The following is a 15590-nucleotide window of genomic DNA, read 5'->3' on the forward strand; positions in this document are numbered from 1 at the left end:
TACGTTTATCTCATCAGACTTCATCTGATGAGAACAATGAAAGTGAAGATAATGAAGTGTTTACCATCAGCAACCAGGAACTGTTTTGAAATCTTGTTGAAAGTTGAAATAATTTTTTTTTTCAGACACATTCCTCTTTTTATTTTCTATTTATACACAGTAATGTGTACTCAGTACTCAGTAATCACCTTTGACCAGGTATAATGAGATTGATCAATACAATTTTGAGAATATATACACTTTATCTATCAAGAATACATCACATTGGCACAATCATTTCATGGAAATAGGTAAAAAAAAATATTTAACTCCAACTGTTGTATCAGTGTCTTACCTGTGTGTCTTTTATAAAAGCAGACTCATCAGTGTTGATCAATCTGACATTTATCTCCTGTTCCTCTGGACAGCAGTCTGGATGGAGTTGGAGTCCTCGGCTCTCGCAGAGCCGGCAATGGTAGCAAATTAAGTAAGAAATCTAAGACTGTGGATGAGGCCCGACAGGAGATCCAGGAGCTAAGTCAAACCCTGGATGCTAACATATCCCTCAGGTATTCTCTTGCCTTCAACACTTGAAAATGTAAACTTGTGCCCAGTTGTTGTCCTGATCAAATCCTTAACTCTGTAAAGCATTTGACCTCTTTGTGACCTCAGGGAGCAGACAATAGCAGAGGAGAGTCTCGAGCGATCAGATGGCCTTATCACCAGTAATGTAAGTCTGGTCACATCAGGCTGCTGCTTCCTGTTTATATTTATCACCTTTTCTTAGCTTTGCAGCACAGGTGCAATCATAGTTGCTTAATTCAGACAGCAAACACCAAACGTTCTTGTGCAGATATTATATGTTACTCACACCGTTTTTTTCCCCACAGAACTTCCTGAAGCAAAATAAATCCTTCCACAAACTATTTCAAGATATTCCTGAGACGGATTACCTGACACATTGTGAGTTGAGCTGAGGTCAAGAGTTTGTTATTTATTCCTTGATATTGATTATGGAGATCACATCACACTGTGTCCTTTTTACCATTTCCCACTAATGCCTTTTCTGGCCTCTGCTGTCTGATTAAGTGCTGCTTGTTACTTTGTTTGCCAAATGGTCCACAGTGAATGAGGAGCTGCACTTTAGTAAACCATTCAGCAGGCATGCCACTGTTGTCTAGGTGACACTAAGGATTTGTTTTTTTTATGTTATACCTGCCGCCTTTTAAACTGGTGTGTGTGTGTGTGTGTGTGTGTGTGTGTGTGTGTGTGTGTGTGTGTGTGTGTGTGTGTGTGTGTGTGTGTGTGTGTGTGTGTGTGTGTGTGTGTGTATGTGTGTGTTGTAGCTTTCACCTGTGCGTTGCAGAAGGAGGTGCTGTATCATGGAAAACTCTACCTTTCCGAGAACCATTTGTGTTTCTACTCTTCTGTGCTGCTCAAAGACACCAGGGTAACACACACAGACGCACGAAGGTGTCACTTCTAATGTTAAAATCACAGTTTAGGCTATTTAAAAATGTTTTAAATTTCAAGTAGTGATAGAATAGCTTTTGCACTTATATCTTCCAAAAGTTAAGATGTAGTTAACATTAATATTACCTATCCTGGGAATTAAAAGAATAGGTCAAGCTTTCAGGTCATATTTTAAAATTCAACCACCTGTAATATGACTGTATTGTCCTCTTAAAAGCTGTGAAAGTGACCAAAACCAAAGTACTTCCTCAAAAACTGTAGGTGGTGATACTCAAGTCCAGCATCCAGAACGTGAAGAAACATAACTCGGCTTTGTCCAGGTTGTCAGTTCAAACAGCTGATGGAGACAAGGTCAGACTGCAGGCTTTAACAATATTTTTTATGGTTTTAAACTTTTTAGCATTCAATTTTTTATGGTGCACTTTTGATCATATGTTGTATAAACTGTAAAGCCCTCTGAGACAAATGTTATGATTTGACAGCTATGACAGATAATACAGTATAATCATGCAATTAAAGGATTACTGGATTGGGAAAATAAATGTTCTTAAAAAAGCTTTGATCATTTCACCAGTGTAGCTATTTTTAAACATGAACACCCGGACGCCTGCATAATGAGGCTCCTCGGGTGCAATGTGACGTAATGAAGGCTCTCAGGGGTTTCTTTGGCAGTAATGTGATACACCTCTGTGGGAATAGTCATCTTAAAATCTCCTTTAAACAGACGTCTTTCTCTGTTTTTAAACTCTTTGCCCACAGAACTCAAAATAGATTTTTAATGGGATCGGATTGAAATTGTTTTTAAAGAGGGATAAAACATGAATGATAATGCATATTCATGATATTCTTGTGTCATAAGTAGCATTCGTAGAAGTAGTAAAAGTAGTAATGTGTTTAAAAGTAGTCAGTGAATAATATGAATCATTAACCCAGCCTAATCAGTAAAAGGAAGAAGAAATTCCTGCAATTAAACTGACAGTCAACATTTTAAATGAGCTCATACCACTTATAGTTTTGTTTTGTTCCAGGATTAACCCTTTCTCCTTTCTTCCTCCTTTTTCTCCCTCAGTATTCATTTGTGTCTTTGAGGAACCGAGACATGTGTTACAGACTCCTCCAACCTGCTCCCTCACCCCTACAGGTACGTGCTCTGCTCATGTGTGAGCATGTGCAGCACAGACATCATTTCTTAAAGAATTTTTTCAATCATGACCCTCTCTGACACAGAACGGGAGTGCAAACAGCAGCCCTCGCGCCTCTTCAACAGAGATCGAAGCTGAACAAGAACTGGTAGGTTTGCTGCTCATCAACCTCAAACAAAGCAGGAATTGCAGCAATCGTTTTTTATAGATGAGCAAACATGATCTGTAATATGCAAAGAACGATGTCAAAGAATTTAACCTTCAGCATCCTTTTCCCTGTGTAATCTACAGCTCTCCAGTCATTCCAGTTTGGAGGACATTGTAGATCAACATCTGAGCAGAATGAACAGCATCGATCTTGACAATAATTTTCAACAGCTGTCCAGTGAAGGTGAGAGAAATTCCACAAAAACAACATAAGACATATAGAGAAGTATATATGCAGAAATGTATAACAATATTGAGATTTTTCCTGTTAAATTAAAAATATCTTAGCAAATTTAGACCCTCCAGCTCCCACAAGATGCAGTTCAACTCGTCCTAGCAGCTCCACAAATGAAGACAACAGAGGTGTGTGTAAGTGCTTGCAAATAAACATACGCATACACTTAATAGCTACTCAGATTATCCATAATGCACAAGGGGAAGAGTCATTATAAAATAAAGTGCTTTTTCTCCCAATCAGCTGTATCATGGATTTGGAGGATAACTGAGAGGTTTGCACCATTCTTCTGCTTCCAAGAAGCAAGCAATCTCAGCGTCCTCTTCCACATCTACGTGATGTTGTAAGTATATTGGTTTAATGTAACTAACATTTACTCAAGTACAATTTTGAGGTACTCTGTAATATAAAGTTGAATTTGAAATCTAAAATACTAGGAATGTGACAGTAACAGTAATTTAGTAATATATTATGATATTACTATATAAATACTTGCAAGGGTCATTTTTGTACATAACGAGTAAGGCAGTTTTATTTATATAGTGCATTTCATACACAATGGCAACTCAATGTGCTTTACATAAAACAGAAAAACATGCAATTTGAGAAACATTAAAACATACAATTAACCCCCCACCCCCCACACTAATCATAAAAACAAAGTAGTGTGACTTGCCTTAGTAGTGTCACATTTGATACTTGTAAGTATATTTAGCCGATACAACCTCAACCAACATTTACTGAAGTAAGATTTTGCATTCAGGACTTCCTATTTTTAGATTGTGATATTGCTACTTAAGAATGTGAAAGCCTCACCCATCACTGTCTATCTCTCTGCTGCTTCATACAGCATTTTACCATTATAGTGTTGTAATTGTGTTAATGTATAAAAGGTTGGAAGAAAACCCAATAGGAATGTAGACATGTTAAAACAGACTATGAAGTCCATGAGATTTTTAGAGAGGCCCTAAAAAACAACATTTCTATACTACTAAAGATGGACATTTTGGTATGTTGACTTTCTGGATTGACTGAGAGCTCTAATCCTCTATCTTACAATGTTCAGTTTCACAATGATACATAACCTGATATATTACTGTACAGTATGTACCTACCCATCTGTGACTGTCTTTAGATTCTTTCTGCTCAATGTGCTTTCACTTTGTGAGTGAGAATGGCAGACTATTATGTATAAAGGCATTCAGGATGATATTATGTGTTTGTAGAATGGTGTTGCTCCTGTTGGTATCTGGATACATCGGGCTGAGGATCATCGCACTGGAGGAGCGGCTAAACTCTTTGGGAGCCTTGACTGAGTTGTCCTTGCAGCACAGAGAGTGAGTACACACATACACATAGAAAAGAAAGCCTGTCAAAAGGGAAAAAAACTATTAAGGTGTAGAAGGAAGTTCATTGGGGACAGATGGAAATAAGTGAGGTGGCTCAAACCGGTTTTGGGGACTTTTAAAACCATTACTTGCAGATGAGATTAGACGTGAACAGAGAAGTTTTACTGGTTCACGACAGCAATGTGGACCAAAGATAACTGATCTCATTCCAACGGAGTCACACCCAGCAGAAGATTCGTGTTTTAAAAAAAGCATTCATTTGGGCACCTGACTGCTGTTTCAAGACATACTTGAAAAAGTGTGAATTAATTCTTTAACTCCACCTCAACTTCTTACTGTACACTAAGGGCCTGATTTACTAAGATCCCAAATAGTGGGTACTAAATTGTGTGTACGGTACAATAGATTGCATGTTTTGTTTGCGTGCGTTTTGTTGGTGATCTACTAAGAATAACTGTGTAAATGAAAACAGGTGCAACAGGGTGAAGACGGCAGTATTTAAATGAGGGTTTTGCGTGTCTTTATGGAGAGTTTGGAAGAGCAGAAAGCTGCAAGCGCAAAATGAAATGTGATCAGGTTCTAGTGGAAGAGGTTAACAAATATATTGAGTTAGAACAAAAACAAATATTACCAGAAAAAACGACATATGGGAGATTATTTGTGATGAAGTCAATGCTGTTAGTAAAACCAAAAGCATATTTAGTTGATAACACTACTAAATATATTCACCTGTATTTTTAAATTGTAGTATTGCTGCTTTCAGGTCTGAGTGCATCCTCCACTGTCCTTTACTCATACTGGCTTTTCCTCTTTTGTAGTTATCAACAAACGTAGCCAGTGGTGGGACTACAACAAACAAATCCTTCCAGGAACTCATGCAGTGTTCCCCTCAATTAAGATGATGCTGTACATTGATCGCTATATCTAGACAGTCTCCCAAAAGCATTTTAGCACTGAGACTCCATTTGACATTTACTTCAGTACATCTTGTCTCCTCAAAGTAGACATTAAAGTGCTGTATTAGTGCCCTGTTCTACAGGATGCAGGTCAGCAGTAAGATGCTTTCGGGATGATTGAACCCGGCCACACGTGGTGAACTACATGGATGACTGCCTTTATTGGCAGAGAGGCACCAGGACAATATTTGTGTTGGTCGTCCATAAATTCTCTGCTGACAGATCAAAATCTGAAGGAAGGCTCCCCTGCACAGAGCCATATGGAGGCAGCCTGCTGGAGCCATGTGCACTTCCTGGCCAATGAACAGCTGAGCTCAGCCAGCAGAGGTTGCTGGGAGTCATCATGTGGCCATCGTTTTGTTGGATCAAACTCAACCTTCAACAATGACACACTCTGGATCAATCTCAACAAGAAGATATGAGGCACTTTGTCATTCCCTTTTAACAATTTGTGTGTTATAAATTTCAGAGTTTAAACTGTGGAAATGAACTGCTGGGATGGAGTAACATGCCAAAGAGAAAGACTGTTAGTGACAGCAATCAGCCAGCAGAGGGCAGTCACTGCCATTAAACTCGACTGATGAGGGGCAAAGCCAGGTCTTAATTCACTTGCACTTCAATAAATTCAGACACCAAACTTTCTTCAAATACAAACAATACTAAAATAAATAATGGAGACACTCAGGGTTTATTTTCACATTTTGGCCATATGATTTCCATGACTTAAACTACTGTAAACCTAAGAAGTGTATGATACAGTATGTGGCATGAAAATAATTGTGTAAAATCACAAATTAAAATGTACCTGCTCAACCACTGCGTTGATTTTTAAAAATATTCTTTTTTCTTTCCATCACTGTATACACCCTGAACATTATCTGCTTTTAATCCAGCTAATCTTGGAAGAGAGACTCCTTACATATTATTATCACCATCCAAAACCCAATCTTAAAGACTCATGTTTTATTCAGCTAATGAAGTCATCATATGTATGAAAACACATCTTTTTGTAACTCTGGCTTCCAGATCTTGTACACAGTCTTATTAACTTATGCATCTAACAAAAATATGATTGTTTAAAAAATAAATAAATAAATAAAATCAATAGTCAGTTTCTTGTTTTTGTACATAAGTGATCTTTTATTATTTTGTTGTCCATAAAAAGGTCAAGATTCAGTCCCATGTATTAATTTCATTACATCATATTCTCAGTTCAAAAAAAAGCAACAAAATTACAAATCATAATACAAAGAATAGAATAGGTAAGTACAGTAACCATATAAACAGCCCACTAATATTGTGTAGCCCCCCAACCACCCACCCACCCACCACTGCCCTGCTCAACTCTAGCACAAAACTCATAACAATACATCAGTTAGTATCAGCAATAAAAAAATTCAAATATACGTCCCGTTTTTTTTGTTTTTTTTAAAGCGCTTCAATGTTCCAATGCCATGAGTTCAGCTTTACCCTCACATAGAATACATAATAGATAACATCCCACCCCATCACTTGCTCTGCAAAACACAATAGACATGCATACAGTTTTCAATATTCAATCTCCCCCCAACCCCCTCCCCGCCCCCCACCCACCCACCCACAATCGATAAACATTCAGGGCCAGAGGATACAATATACCATAGTGGTGCATCGATAAAACAGCGAGTTTACACCCCCTTTCTTTAACCAAACCACAAGAGAGGTGGATCCAGTGGTTTCCCTGATAACACGACCTGTCCAGGAAAAAAACTGAGGCCTTTATCTGTTTTCAGAGAGAGGCGATAATTCTCTCTAATTCTTCTGACAGCTCAGATCCCTGGTTCAAGATGGTAACAGATTTCTATTATTTAAATATCAGAGACACAAAGCACAGGATGAGAATGAAGAGATTCCCTGTTTGAAACGATGACGGGCAGCGAATGATGTTGGATAACCTTTCCACTGTTAACTAAGACCCACTTGTACTCCCAAAAATGGAGTAATCAGACCAGTGCTAGATGAGCACATGTTTCCCTTTAACAAAATGCAGCTACTACCACTGAACCTGATGGGTCTCCTGCACAGAGGACACTGTGTAGATCTGAATGAGCTGGACAAGGTTGCAAGGTAATGTAGTGCTAGCCTGGATCCATAAAACCAGTTTGTGTACTTTTGCCAGGTCTACACACAGTTCTTATTAGTTTTGTTTGAGAACGGGATGCTAGTATCCTTGATGCTGGCCTGTTGAAGACAGTCAACAGTAATGAAGACGACACACAAACTTACATTTTATACCCTTATTACACATTTGGATGCTTTGTACAATAGTGCTGAACTTAAGACCTGCTTTTGTCATGCTTGATCTGATATATATAAATGTGTAAATATACTGTGTACTACAGTACGTGTGATGTGTGTATGCATGTGTATGTTGTGTTTCAAAGTGTGTGTGTATGCGTGTGATGATGTGCAAAAAAAAAAAAAGGTGTGTGTGTGTGGTGGAACCTGCACCACACCAACAGTGAGAGGCTCAAATATGGCTTGTGTCAGACATAAAGCATGCTGCCACCCATAAGAGAGCTCCCTTACATTAGGGCCACAGAGGTTAAACAGAGCTAGTAGGCATGATGTCCCGTCCTGGCACCCCATCAAAATCACATTGTTAGTCATGGTTCAGAAACAAATGATCCATGGCCCTACACTACAAGAAACACGTTCTGATTAATTACATCGAGACAAAAACGTTAAGAAAAATGTGCTGAAGGTGAATATGAACAGGAGGCTGTCTAACCTGGGTGATGAGTGCTACTGGAACAAGACTTGGAAAACAAACTGTGCTATAAGACTACGAGTTCATCAGCATTATTTTTACTCTCAACAAAATGGACACAGTCCTCATTCATTTGGTGAACTGAGCAGCTCTTTTTTTTTGTAAGAAAAAAAAAAAGACATCAAATCCAACTAAAGCATTAAACTCCACATGGGTCTGTTCACAAGAAGAGACTACAACATATTAACAGATCTCAAACTACAGTTCAGACTTAATCTGACTTATTCCTGCTGTTACCGAGCAAGTGCAGTCTGTCCAAGTATCCCCTTCAGTTTAGAGCCAAACTACTTTGTGTGACACGAAAATGACTAAATAAACCTACACATCTGTAGTTGATTGATGCCTTAAAAAAATCCACATAAACAGAGATACCTTCAGTGTGGCTCTCAAGAACCGGTTTCCATTTCTATCTGTTTCCACACTACTGTTTCAGCCATCTCTGTTCGGCTGAGTGGGGAAAAAACAATACAGGGCGATCAAAATCATTCCCTGTAAGCTGCTGATGCAATTCTGTGAACGATAGAAAGGCAAAAGCTACAGCACAGCCAGGGGGGAAAAAAGTGGAAGCTGGCCATCCTGTGATCTTTTCAGAGTTAAAAATGAGGGAAAGTGGGAAACACCCAACAGCCATACAAGCTACTACAATAGTATTCCAGACTAGTCCTCGTGTATCCACTTTAACTGACACCAAAAGGAAAGGAGATGGACCCCAAAACCACACAGAGGGTAGGTTAGTGTTAGTTGGACAACAACTTGGGAAATCCCCTGGCAGTCAAATGGTTGTCCATTAATAGGTAAACAGGGAGTTGGGGGGAAAGGGGAGGGGGGCACATGTTTGACCAGTGTTTGTCCACTGAAGAGAGTTGGTCAAACTGTGGAGGTATTCTTCATACACACATAAAAATTAAAATTAAAAAAACAAAACATCAATATTGATAAGTCTCCATATGCCTCCTGAACTTGCAGCTGTCCAAGTCAACAGGATGTCCTTCATTTCTTGCAGCACCGCCTCACTCACTCACTCACACACACACACACAAACATGTGCACGCATTATTAAGGTGTCACAGGTCCATGAAGTTATGAGTATACACTCAACACTTTCATCCAAAACTGCACACATTCATCAACATGTCACACTTACAAATGACACCTGTGTGCCTTTTTAGACAAAGCACATTCTTGTTACTTTTTGATACACGCATACACCCAAACCGCATTAGTGAAGTCATTTCATCTCAGTTCTTGTCTGTAGCATTTAACCACACTCCACCGTACAGATGGATATAGATAATGATATATTAAAAACCGTTGTCAGCTTGAAAACAGTTCATTGTTTGAAAATTAACATAAAGGTGTGCTGCTTCAAAGACACACAGATGTGACATGTGACCTTTTTAGGTCTAGTTCTCATCCATACTTTGCAAACATGCTGACGCCCTCTTTCTCACACACGCGCGCACACACACATGATCTCATTCGTACAAACGCAGAGAGGCTGTTGTTTGTTTCTCAGGCATGCTGTGCAGCCAGGTCCTGGTTGATGAAGCGCCGTAGCCTCTCCAGGTACTGACTGTAAAGCTCAATATCGTTGTGACCTGCTCCCTCCACCCAGAGGGGCTCCACGGCCTTGGGACAGCGCTCGAACAGGGCGAGGCCATGAGAGAAGTCGATCACCTCGTCCTCTGTACCGTGGATGATGAGCACCGGAGACGGGATCTTTGATACCTTCTCTATGCTGGGAGACAAATGTTTGAAGCAATTAGTGAACTAGGAAAGATTTGACAAAATCCAGTTCTCTCATTGGCTGCAAGTCTGGCTGTTATGCAGCCAGTCAGCATATAAACTAACAGAGGTCAGGACTGATTATTGGACAGTATTGACCAATAATGACAAAATAATAACCATGTGCATTTTAATTACCATCTCTGACATACATTCATGTTAGATTCCACCAAACATCTGTCTTGTGAGTATCAAACACTTTGGACTTGAAAGGTGGCTGGAAAAGATGTTTGGATTTCTCGATTGAGAAACAACTTTTAGATAAAATAAGCATAATTGTTGTACTGCTATGAAGCAGTCCTGCTAATTGACTTCCAATGTTGCCCACAGTGGTCTAACATATCAAAAGATATTAACCCTTTGAACCCAAAGGTTTTTTTACTTGTTTCTAACTTACAGGTTCACAGCAGCTTGATTTGAAACTCTAGATCTATTTCCACAGTGATACTTTTCAATTTACAAAAGGTATAATACGCATCTCATATTACAACATTGTTTTTGAGTGGAACATCACTTCAAACTTAAAAAGTTCCTTGTATCAAAGAGAATACTTACTTAGGGAAAGCATCAAAGCAGTATGTTTTCTTGGTGTCAGGGAAAGCTACTCTCATGCCAGAGGTGAGAGGAGAGTGAAGGACCACAGCAGCACACTCAAACCGTGATGCCAAGTCTACTGTGGGGACTGTGCCGATGCTCTGCCCATACAGGATGATATTTTCAGGGCTGATGCCGTACCTGAGACACACACATAAAGATTTTCTTCTTTTAATGAGCAGGGGCCCCTTTAATTCTACAAGTGTATGGATTGCAAAAGGAACTTCACTGATGTCTGTGTGTAAACTTCCATATGCTGATTAACATGGTCCAGTTAGCTCTTCAGACCATCACGAAGGAACAACTATCCATGTTTAACAGTTAGTAACGCACAAAATTTGAAAAAGAGAGTAAGTGAGCAAAGAGCGTGATGGGCTACTATGAAGATTGTCAAGAACTACCAAGTTAATAAATATCAGTCATGTTAATGTATATTTTTGAAAGCAATACAATACATTCTCCTTCCCATTTACTTTTTCAATTTTTAACTTTCAGTCAACAGTGAGAGTAAACTAATAATTTGTCTTTTCAACTAGAAAACTCATAACAAGTATGCTTATGAATATGAGGGTTGAAAGGAACATTTAGTTTAGAATATTATGCATACAAAAAATGCAACTGGGAATCCGCATAGAAAGCAAGACTTAAGCAGCATGAAAGCATGTTCTATCTGTTCAATCCACACTGACTCCAACCTGCGTTCAAATGTCTCTGTCCACAGAACCAGCCGTCTGTCAGCAGCAGCTCCTGAGGAGCTGAGAGGACAGCAGCTGGCCAAACTGTCTTTTCCAGACTGACTAACAGCCGGCATTTACAGAAGTTTTCATGTTGGTTCAACAGGCAAAAAACAACACTGTTTCTATTTATTGATTCAATAAATGTATTTCCAGATTTCACCTCACCCAGTATATGCATGAAGTGAAGCAGGCAAGCTCATAGGCAAACTGGGAGCCTTGATGAATCGGAGAGATTCAGTCTGGATTGAAACATTTGATAAAAATGGAAGTGCATCCATTCCATCAGATTTCAAAAACACTTTCTATGTGGATTGGCTGTAAGACTAGCATTAGGCTCATTAACCAGGCTGGCAGCAGATAAACAAGAGGAACAGTTTTCAGGATTTTAGATGGTGCAGCTTCAGAGAGAGCACAGCATGTGACAGCCAATCAACAGCCTCTTTGATAAAGAGCCATTGTTTAGCTTTGATTTGACTGGCTAATGGTCAGAGAGAGTGCCATGGTCAGCAGGGATGTTTGTATAACACTGAGTCATCCAAATGTTATTTTCACAAAAAGTTACTAGCCTGTGATGTGAGTGACTCTTGCTGATCTGATATCTACCAAAGACACTTTTACTGGCATCAGGTGCTTGTTGGCTGTTAAATTTGGATCCTGCCTAGATGGGAATGGACAGTTTCTGCCTGCTTACCGAGAGCGCAAGGCATGCCAGGCAGCATCAATGTCAGCGTAAAGGTTCTTCTCAGACGGCTTGCCAGTGCTAACACCATAGCCTGAGTAATCATATGAGAAGATGTTGCAGTTGATGCGTGTGCCTAAGCCGATGTAGAAGCTGCTCATCTGGCCCAGGTCTACTGCATTACCGTGGGAAAACAACACTGTGAACCTGAGAGACAAAGAAGGAAGGAGGAAGAAAGAAGAAGGAAGTTAGGTAGCAGGCTGAGGCTAAGCAGAGACACTGCTGAACTGGGAAGCCCCATGTGGATGTAAAAATATGGGATGTAATCGTATGACTGCAAAACATGTTTGGTTCATAAATTTTGAGCAAAAAAAGTGCTATGAACAAACTACATGCTACACAGCAGAAAGGCATACCACCCCAACAAGCAAAAATAAGAACACAGACATACAAGTATGCGATCTATGTGTAAAGGCACAGAGATCACATCCTGTGTCAGGGTGTTCAGTGGGTGGCGTGTGTCTCACCTGGCATTGGGGGCACAGCGAATGTACATGCATCCAACCCTGTTCCCTCGGCTAGACCTGGTCAGGAATACATCAGTCACATCCAACTCTCTCTGTGAATACTGGAACTCTGCTCTCTCTGTGAGATGCAGCTTCCACCTGCCCTCGCTTACACTACTGCCACCACTGCCGCCGGCGCTAGTTCCTCCTCCTCCTCCTCCTCCGCTGCCACCAGCACCACCACCACCACCGCCGCCACCACCACCTCCGCCTCCGCCTCCTCTGTCACCTCCACTACCAGCACCCAACCGGGAACGTAGTCCTGGAGCTCCAATTGAAGGCGGGGCAGCCCCTGAGCCGGACACAGATGCAGGTCCAGCTCCAGAACCTGGATCTGGGTCAGGGAGAAGGGCGTAGGTGGGTTCTGGAGGGAGGAAAGCCAGTTTGGCTGCAATGCGGCTGGGGCAAGGGGGGCAGCAGAACAGACAGCATAGCTCTCGTATGGACAGACCGTTCATCTTCTGGTAGGAAAAAAAAACAAACAACAAAAAACAGACGGTGTAAGTAGATGGTAGGAAAACCGAGCGAGAACAGTATGCAAGAAGCAAAGGCTTTCATCTCACCTCTATAGTGCTCGCCTTGCTTGCTGGGCTACAGATCGCAACCTCTTGACTTTGTACGTAAATTCTTTGAGAAATTCAACGTCTAGCACAAAGTTAAGAGGATGCAATATGTATGTGTAAGCTATTGAAGCTCTGTCAACAGAACCACGTTCCTACGCATGTGCAGTGGCATCTGCTGTGAAAGTAACTCTCTCTGAGACTGAAAATGTGATCGCTGTTATTTTTGGAGCCACTTCTAAACTAACTACTATAAACGTAGCCTTTATGACGAAAGAACATGTCCCCCAGTGCAACGCAATGCTCATAATTTTTTGACAATGACAGAGGAATACAATTTGTCTGACTCTGGATACACACATACACATGATCACTTCGTTATTTGATTTGGCTCTGCACATGAGATTTGTTGACAGAAAAACAACAGCCTTATCCCTTAAGCCTCAGGGAAAGCAAGCAGCAGTACAACATCACACATCAAAAGCCACAGATTTAATGAATGAGGCAGATGTTTAAACTATAATTTTATACCTGTACTAACAACAAGATGAGACGCTACAAGCTCTGCGGGTTCAGCTCAGCAGGAGACTGATGGATCAATTTCATCATACATTCGCCTTGCAGTAATTAATCAGAGGAGTATGTTGTGAAGTCAGGAGTTTTTACAAGTTTGGAAAAGTAGGTATTTCCTGGAGGAAACCCTGTACTGATATCCTGCTATGACTGTACCTGGATTCTGAAGTCCCTGGGTCTTCAAATCAACTGGCACACAATGGTGCCAAGGTCCTCTGGTCTAGTCACTGAGCCAGCTGGATCTTAATAAAGAAGACACGTAATCACTCACATTAAAATGACAGCATGAGGCACCATTCTGTCATTTTACTGTCATACTGTCATTCATACAACATATAGTCACAGAGCCTTGAGCACTTAGTCTGTCCTTTCATTTCGGCTCTTTTTAAAAGTTGCTATGCACTGATATGGAGTGATATATAAAAAAGGGTTGTGGGGATTGAGTTTTAAAATAAAATGGTGTTTGGAGCTGTAAAAAATTAGACTGACACTGGGCAAACAAAAAAACAATAGAAACATGTTATCACAGCTATGCAGAAGGGATAACTAATTTGAAAGATAAGAGACAACACGATTCGATTACAAGGGTGCAAAACGTTATTTGTAATTGTTATAACTTAAATTATACCTCCTGTAACAAACATACGTATATTTGGACAAAAAAGTAACATAAATGTATGTTGCAAAAGTATCACTGCTGCAATAAATTGATAAAAATGCACTGACATTACCACAGACACTAGTGACTGATTGAATTAAAACACCCCCTCAGCACAGACAGCGACAGGAGAGACTGACATGCTAATAAGGCTTCATGGTTATCAACGATGCTAACCTCAAATGTTAGCCAATGCCAATAAACAGCAGTTTTGAAACATGACATACCGGGTCAAAGAGGGAAGCAACATATCACTGCTGTAAGCCAACACAAGAACAAACGCTGTGCAGGATGATGCCAGCAAACAGGATAAATATCATCACTCATCGTTAGCGGAGCAGCCAGCTATCGGCTCGCTAGCTCGTTAGCCTCAAAGCTAGCTACTTACCGATTCACAGTATGCTGGCAGGCAGGCTGGTGTGCCCCTATATGTACACAGAAGCAGCACAAGACTTCGAATATCTTCTTTGTGTCTTGACATGGATGGTTTTCCTCAAGTGTACTGACAGCTGTTGGTGGCTAGCAAGCTGAAATTTATGGCTACCAGATTTTTTTTTCTACTACTGTCCGATTAAATCCGGAAGTGACGTAAGAGCACAGTCCTCTTAAAACTTTATTGCTATAATTCATCTTTATTACGTTTATATGATTACAGATCTATACACAATAATATGACATTATTATACATATATTATAAGCTGAAATAAACAATTTCAGTTTTTGTGCCTCATTTTCTTCCCTTGATGGCACTGAAGAAATTAAATTCATCCTCCAGTTGCGCAGGTAATTAAATATAATAATTGTTTCAGTAGTTAAAATAGGCATTTTTGGTAAATTCTTTACTATATAAATTAATTCGATTAGCATGGACTATACACATTATATAAAAATCATCATTTTATATTTGTGCATCTATGATTTTAGATCACATGACACGTCACATTACACATGTGTTATGATAATGATTATATTGTTGTTGTCGTTGTTATTGTTAGTATTAGTATTTGCACACTGTACATTGCAGCTCTTCTCACTTAGAATGTATTTTACATATGTTTTATGCTAAATGTCGCTTCTTTTTTTCTCCTTTTTTTTGTTGTTGTTGTTGTTGTTACAATTGCTTAATTTTGCGTATATTTAGGCTGTTCTGCACCACAACAACACCTAGGTGATTACCTACCTTACAATAAATCTGCGTAGGTCATAAAACATCATACATTCACATCACATTTGTCCATATATTCACATAACCAAGATATTATTTTTAAAAGAAGAAGAAAAAGAACAA

At 39.8% G+C, this 15590-nt stretch overlaps 1 protein-coding gene across 2 annotated transcripts; it reads right to left on the reverse strand.

The window, feature by feature from the left end:
- Positions 1-6948: 6948 nt before the first annotated feature.
- On the reverse strand, positions 6949-14858 carry LOC128369215 (alpha/beta hydrolase domain-containing protein 17B-like). 2 transcript variants are annotated; one of them, XM_053330216.1, is made up of 6 exons: positions 14691-14858; positions 13801-13886; positions 12473-12969; positions 11958-12152; positions 10491-10670; positions 6949-9888 (listed from the first exon to the last, which is right to left on the reverse strand). In XM_053330216.1, the coding sequence occupies exons 3-6, from the start codon at positions 12967-12969 to the stop codon at positions 9663-9665; spliced, it is 1098 nt and encodes a 365-aa protein (XP_053186191.1). In that variant the 5' UTR covers positions 13801-13886; positions 14691-14858; the 3' UTR covers positions 6949-9662. The 2 variants fall into 2 exon arrangements, with proteins under 2 accessions (XP_053186191.1, XP_053186190.1); XM_053330215.1 differs by having other exon boundaries at positions 12473-12972.
- Between the last annotated feature and the right edge of the window lie 732 nt (positions 14859-15590).

This window comes from Scomber japonicus, chromosome 12 (assembly GCF_027409825.1).
Source record: "Scomber japonicus isolate fScoJap1 chromosome 12, fScoJap1.pri, whole genome shotgun sequence".
Lineage (NCBI taxonomy): Eukaryota > Metazoa > Chordata > Actinopteri > Scombriformes > Scombridae > Scomber > Scomber japonicus.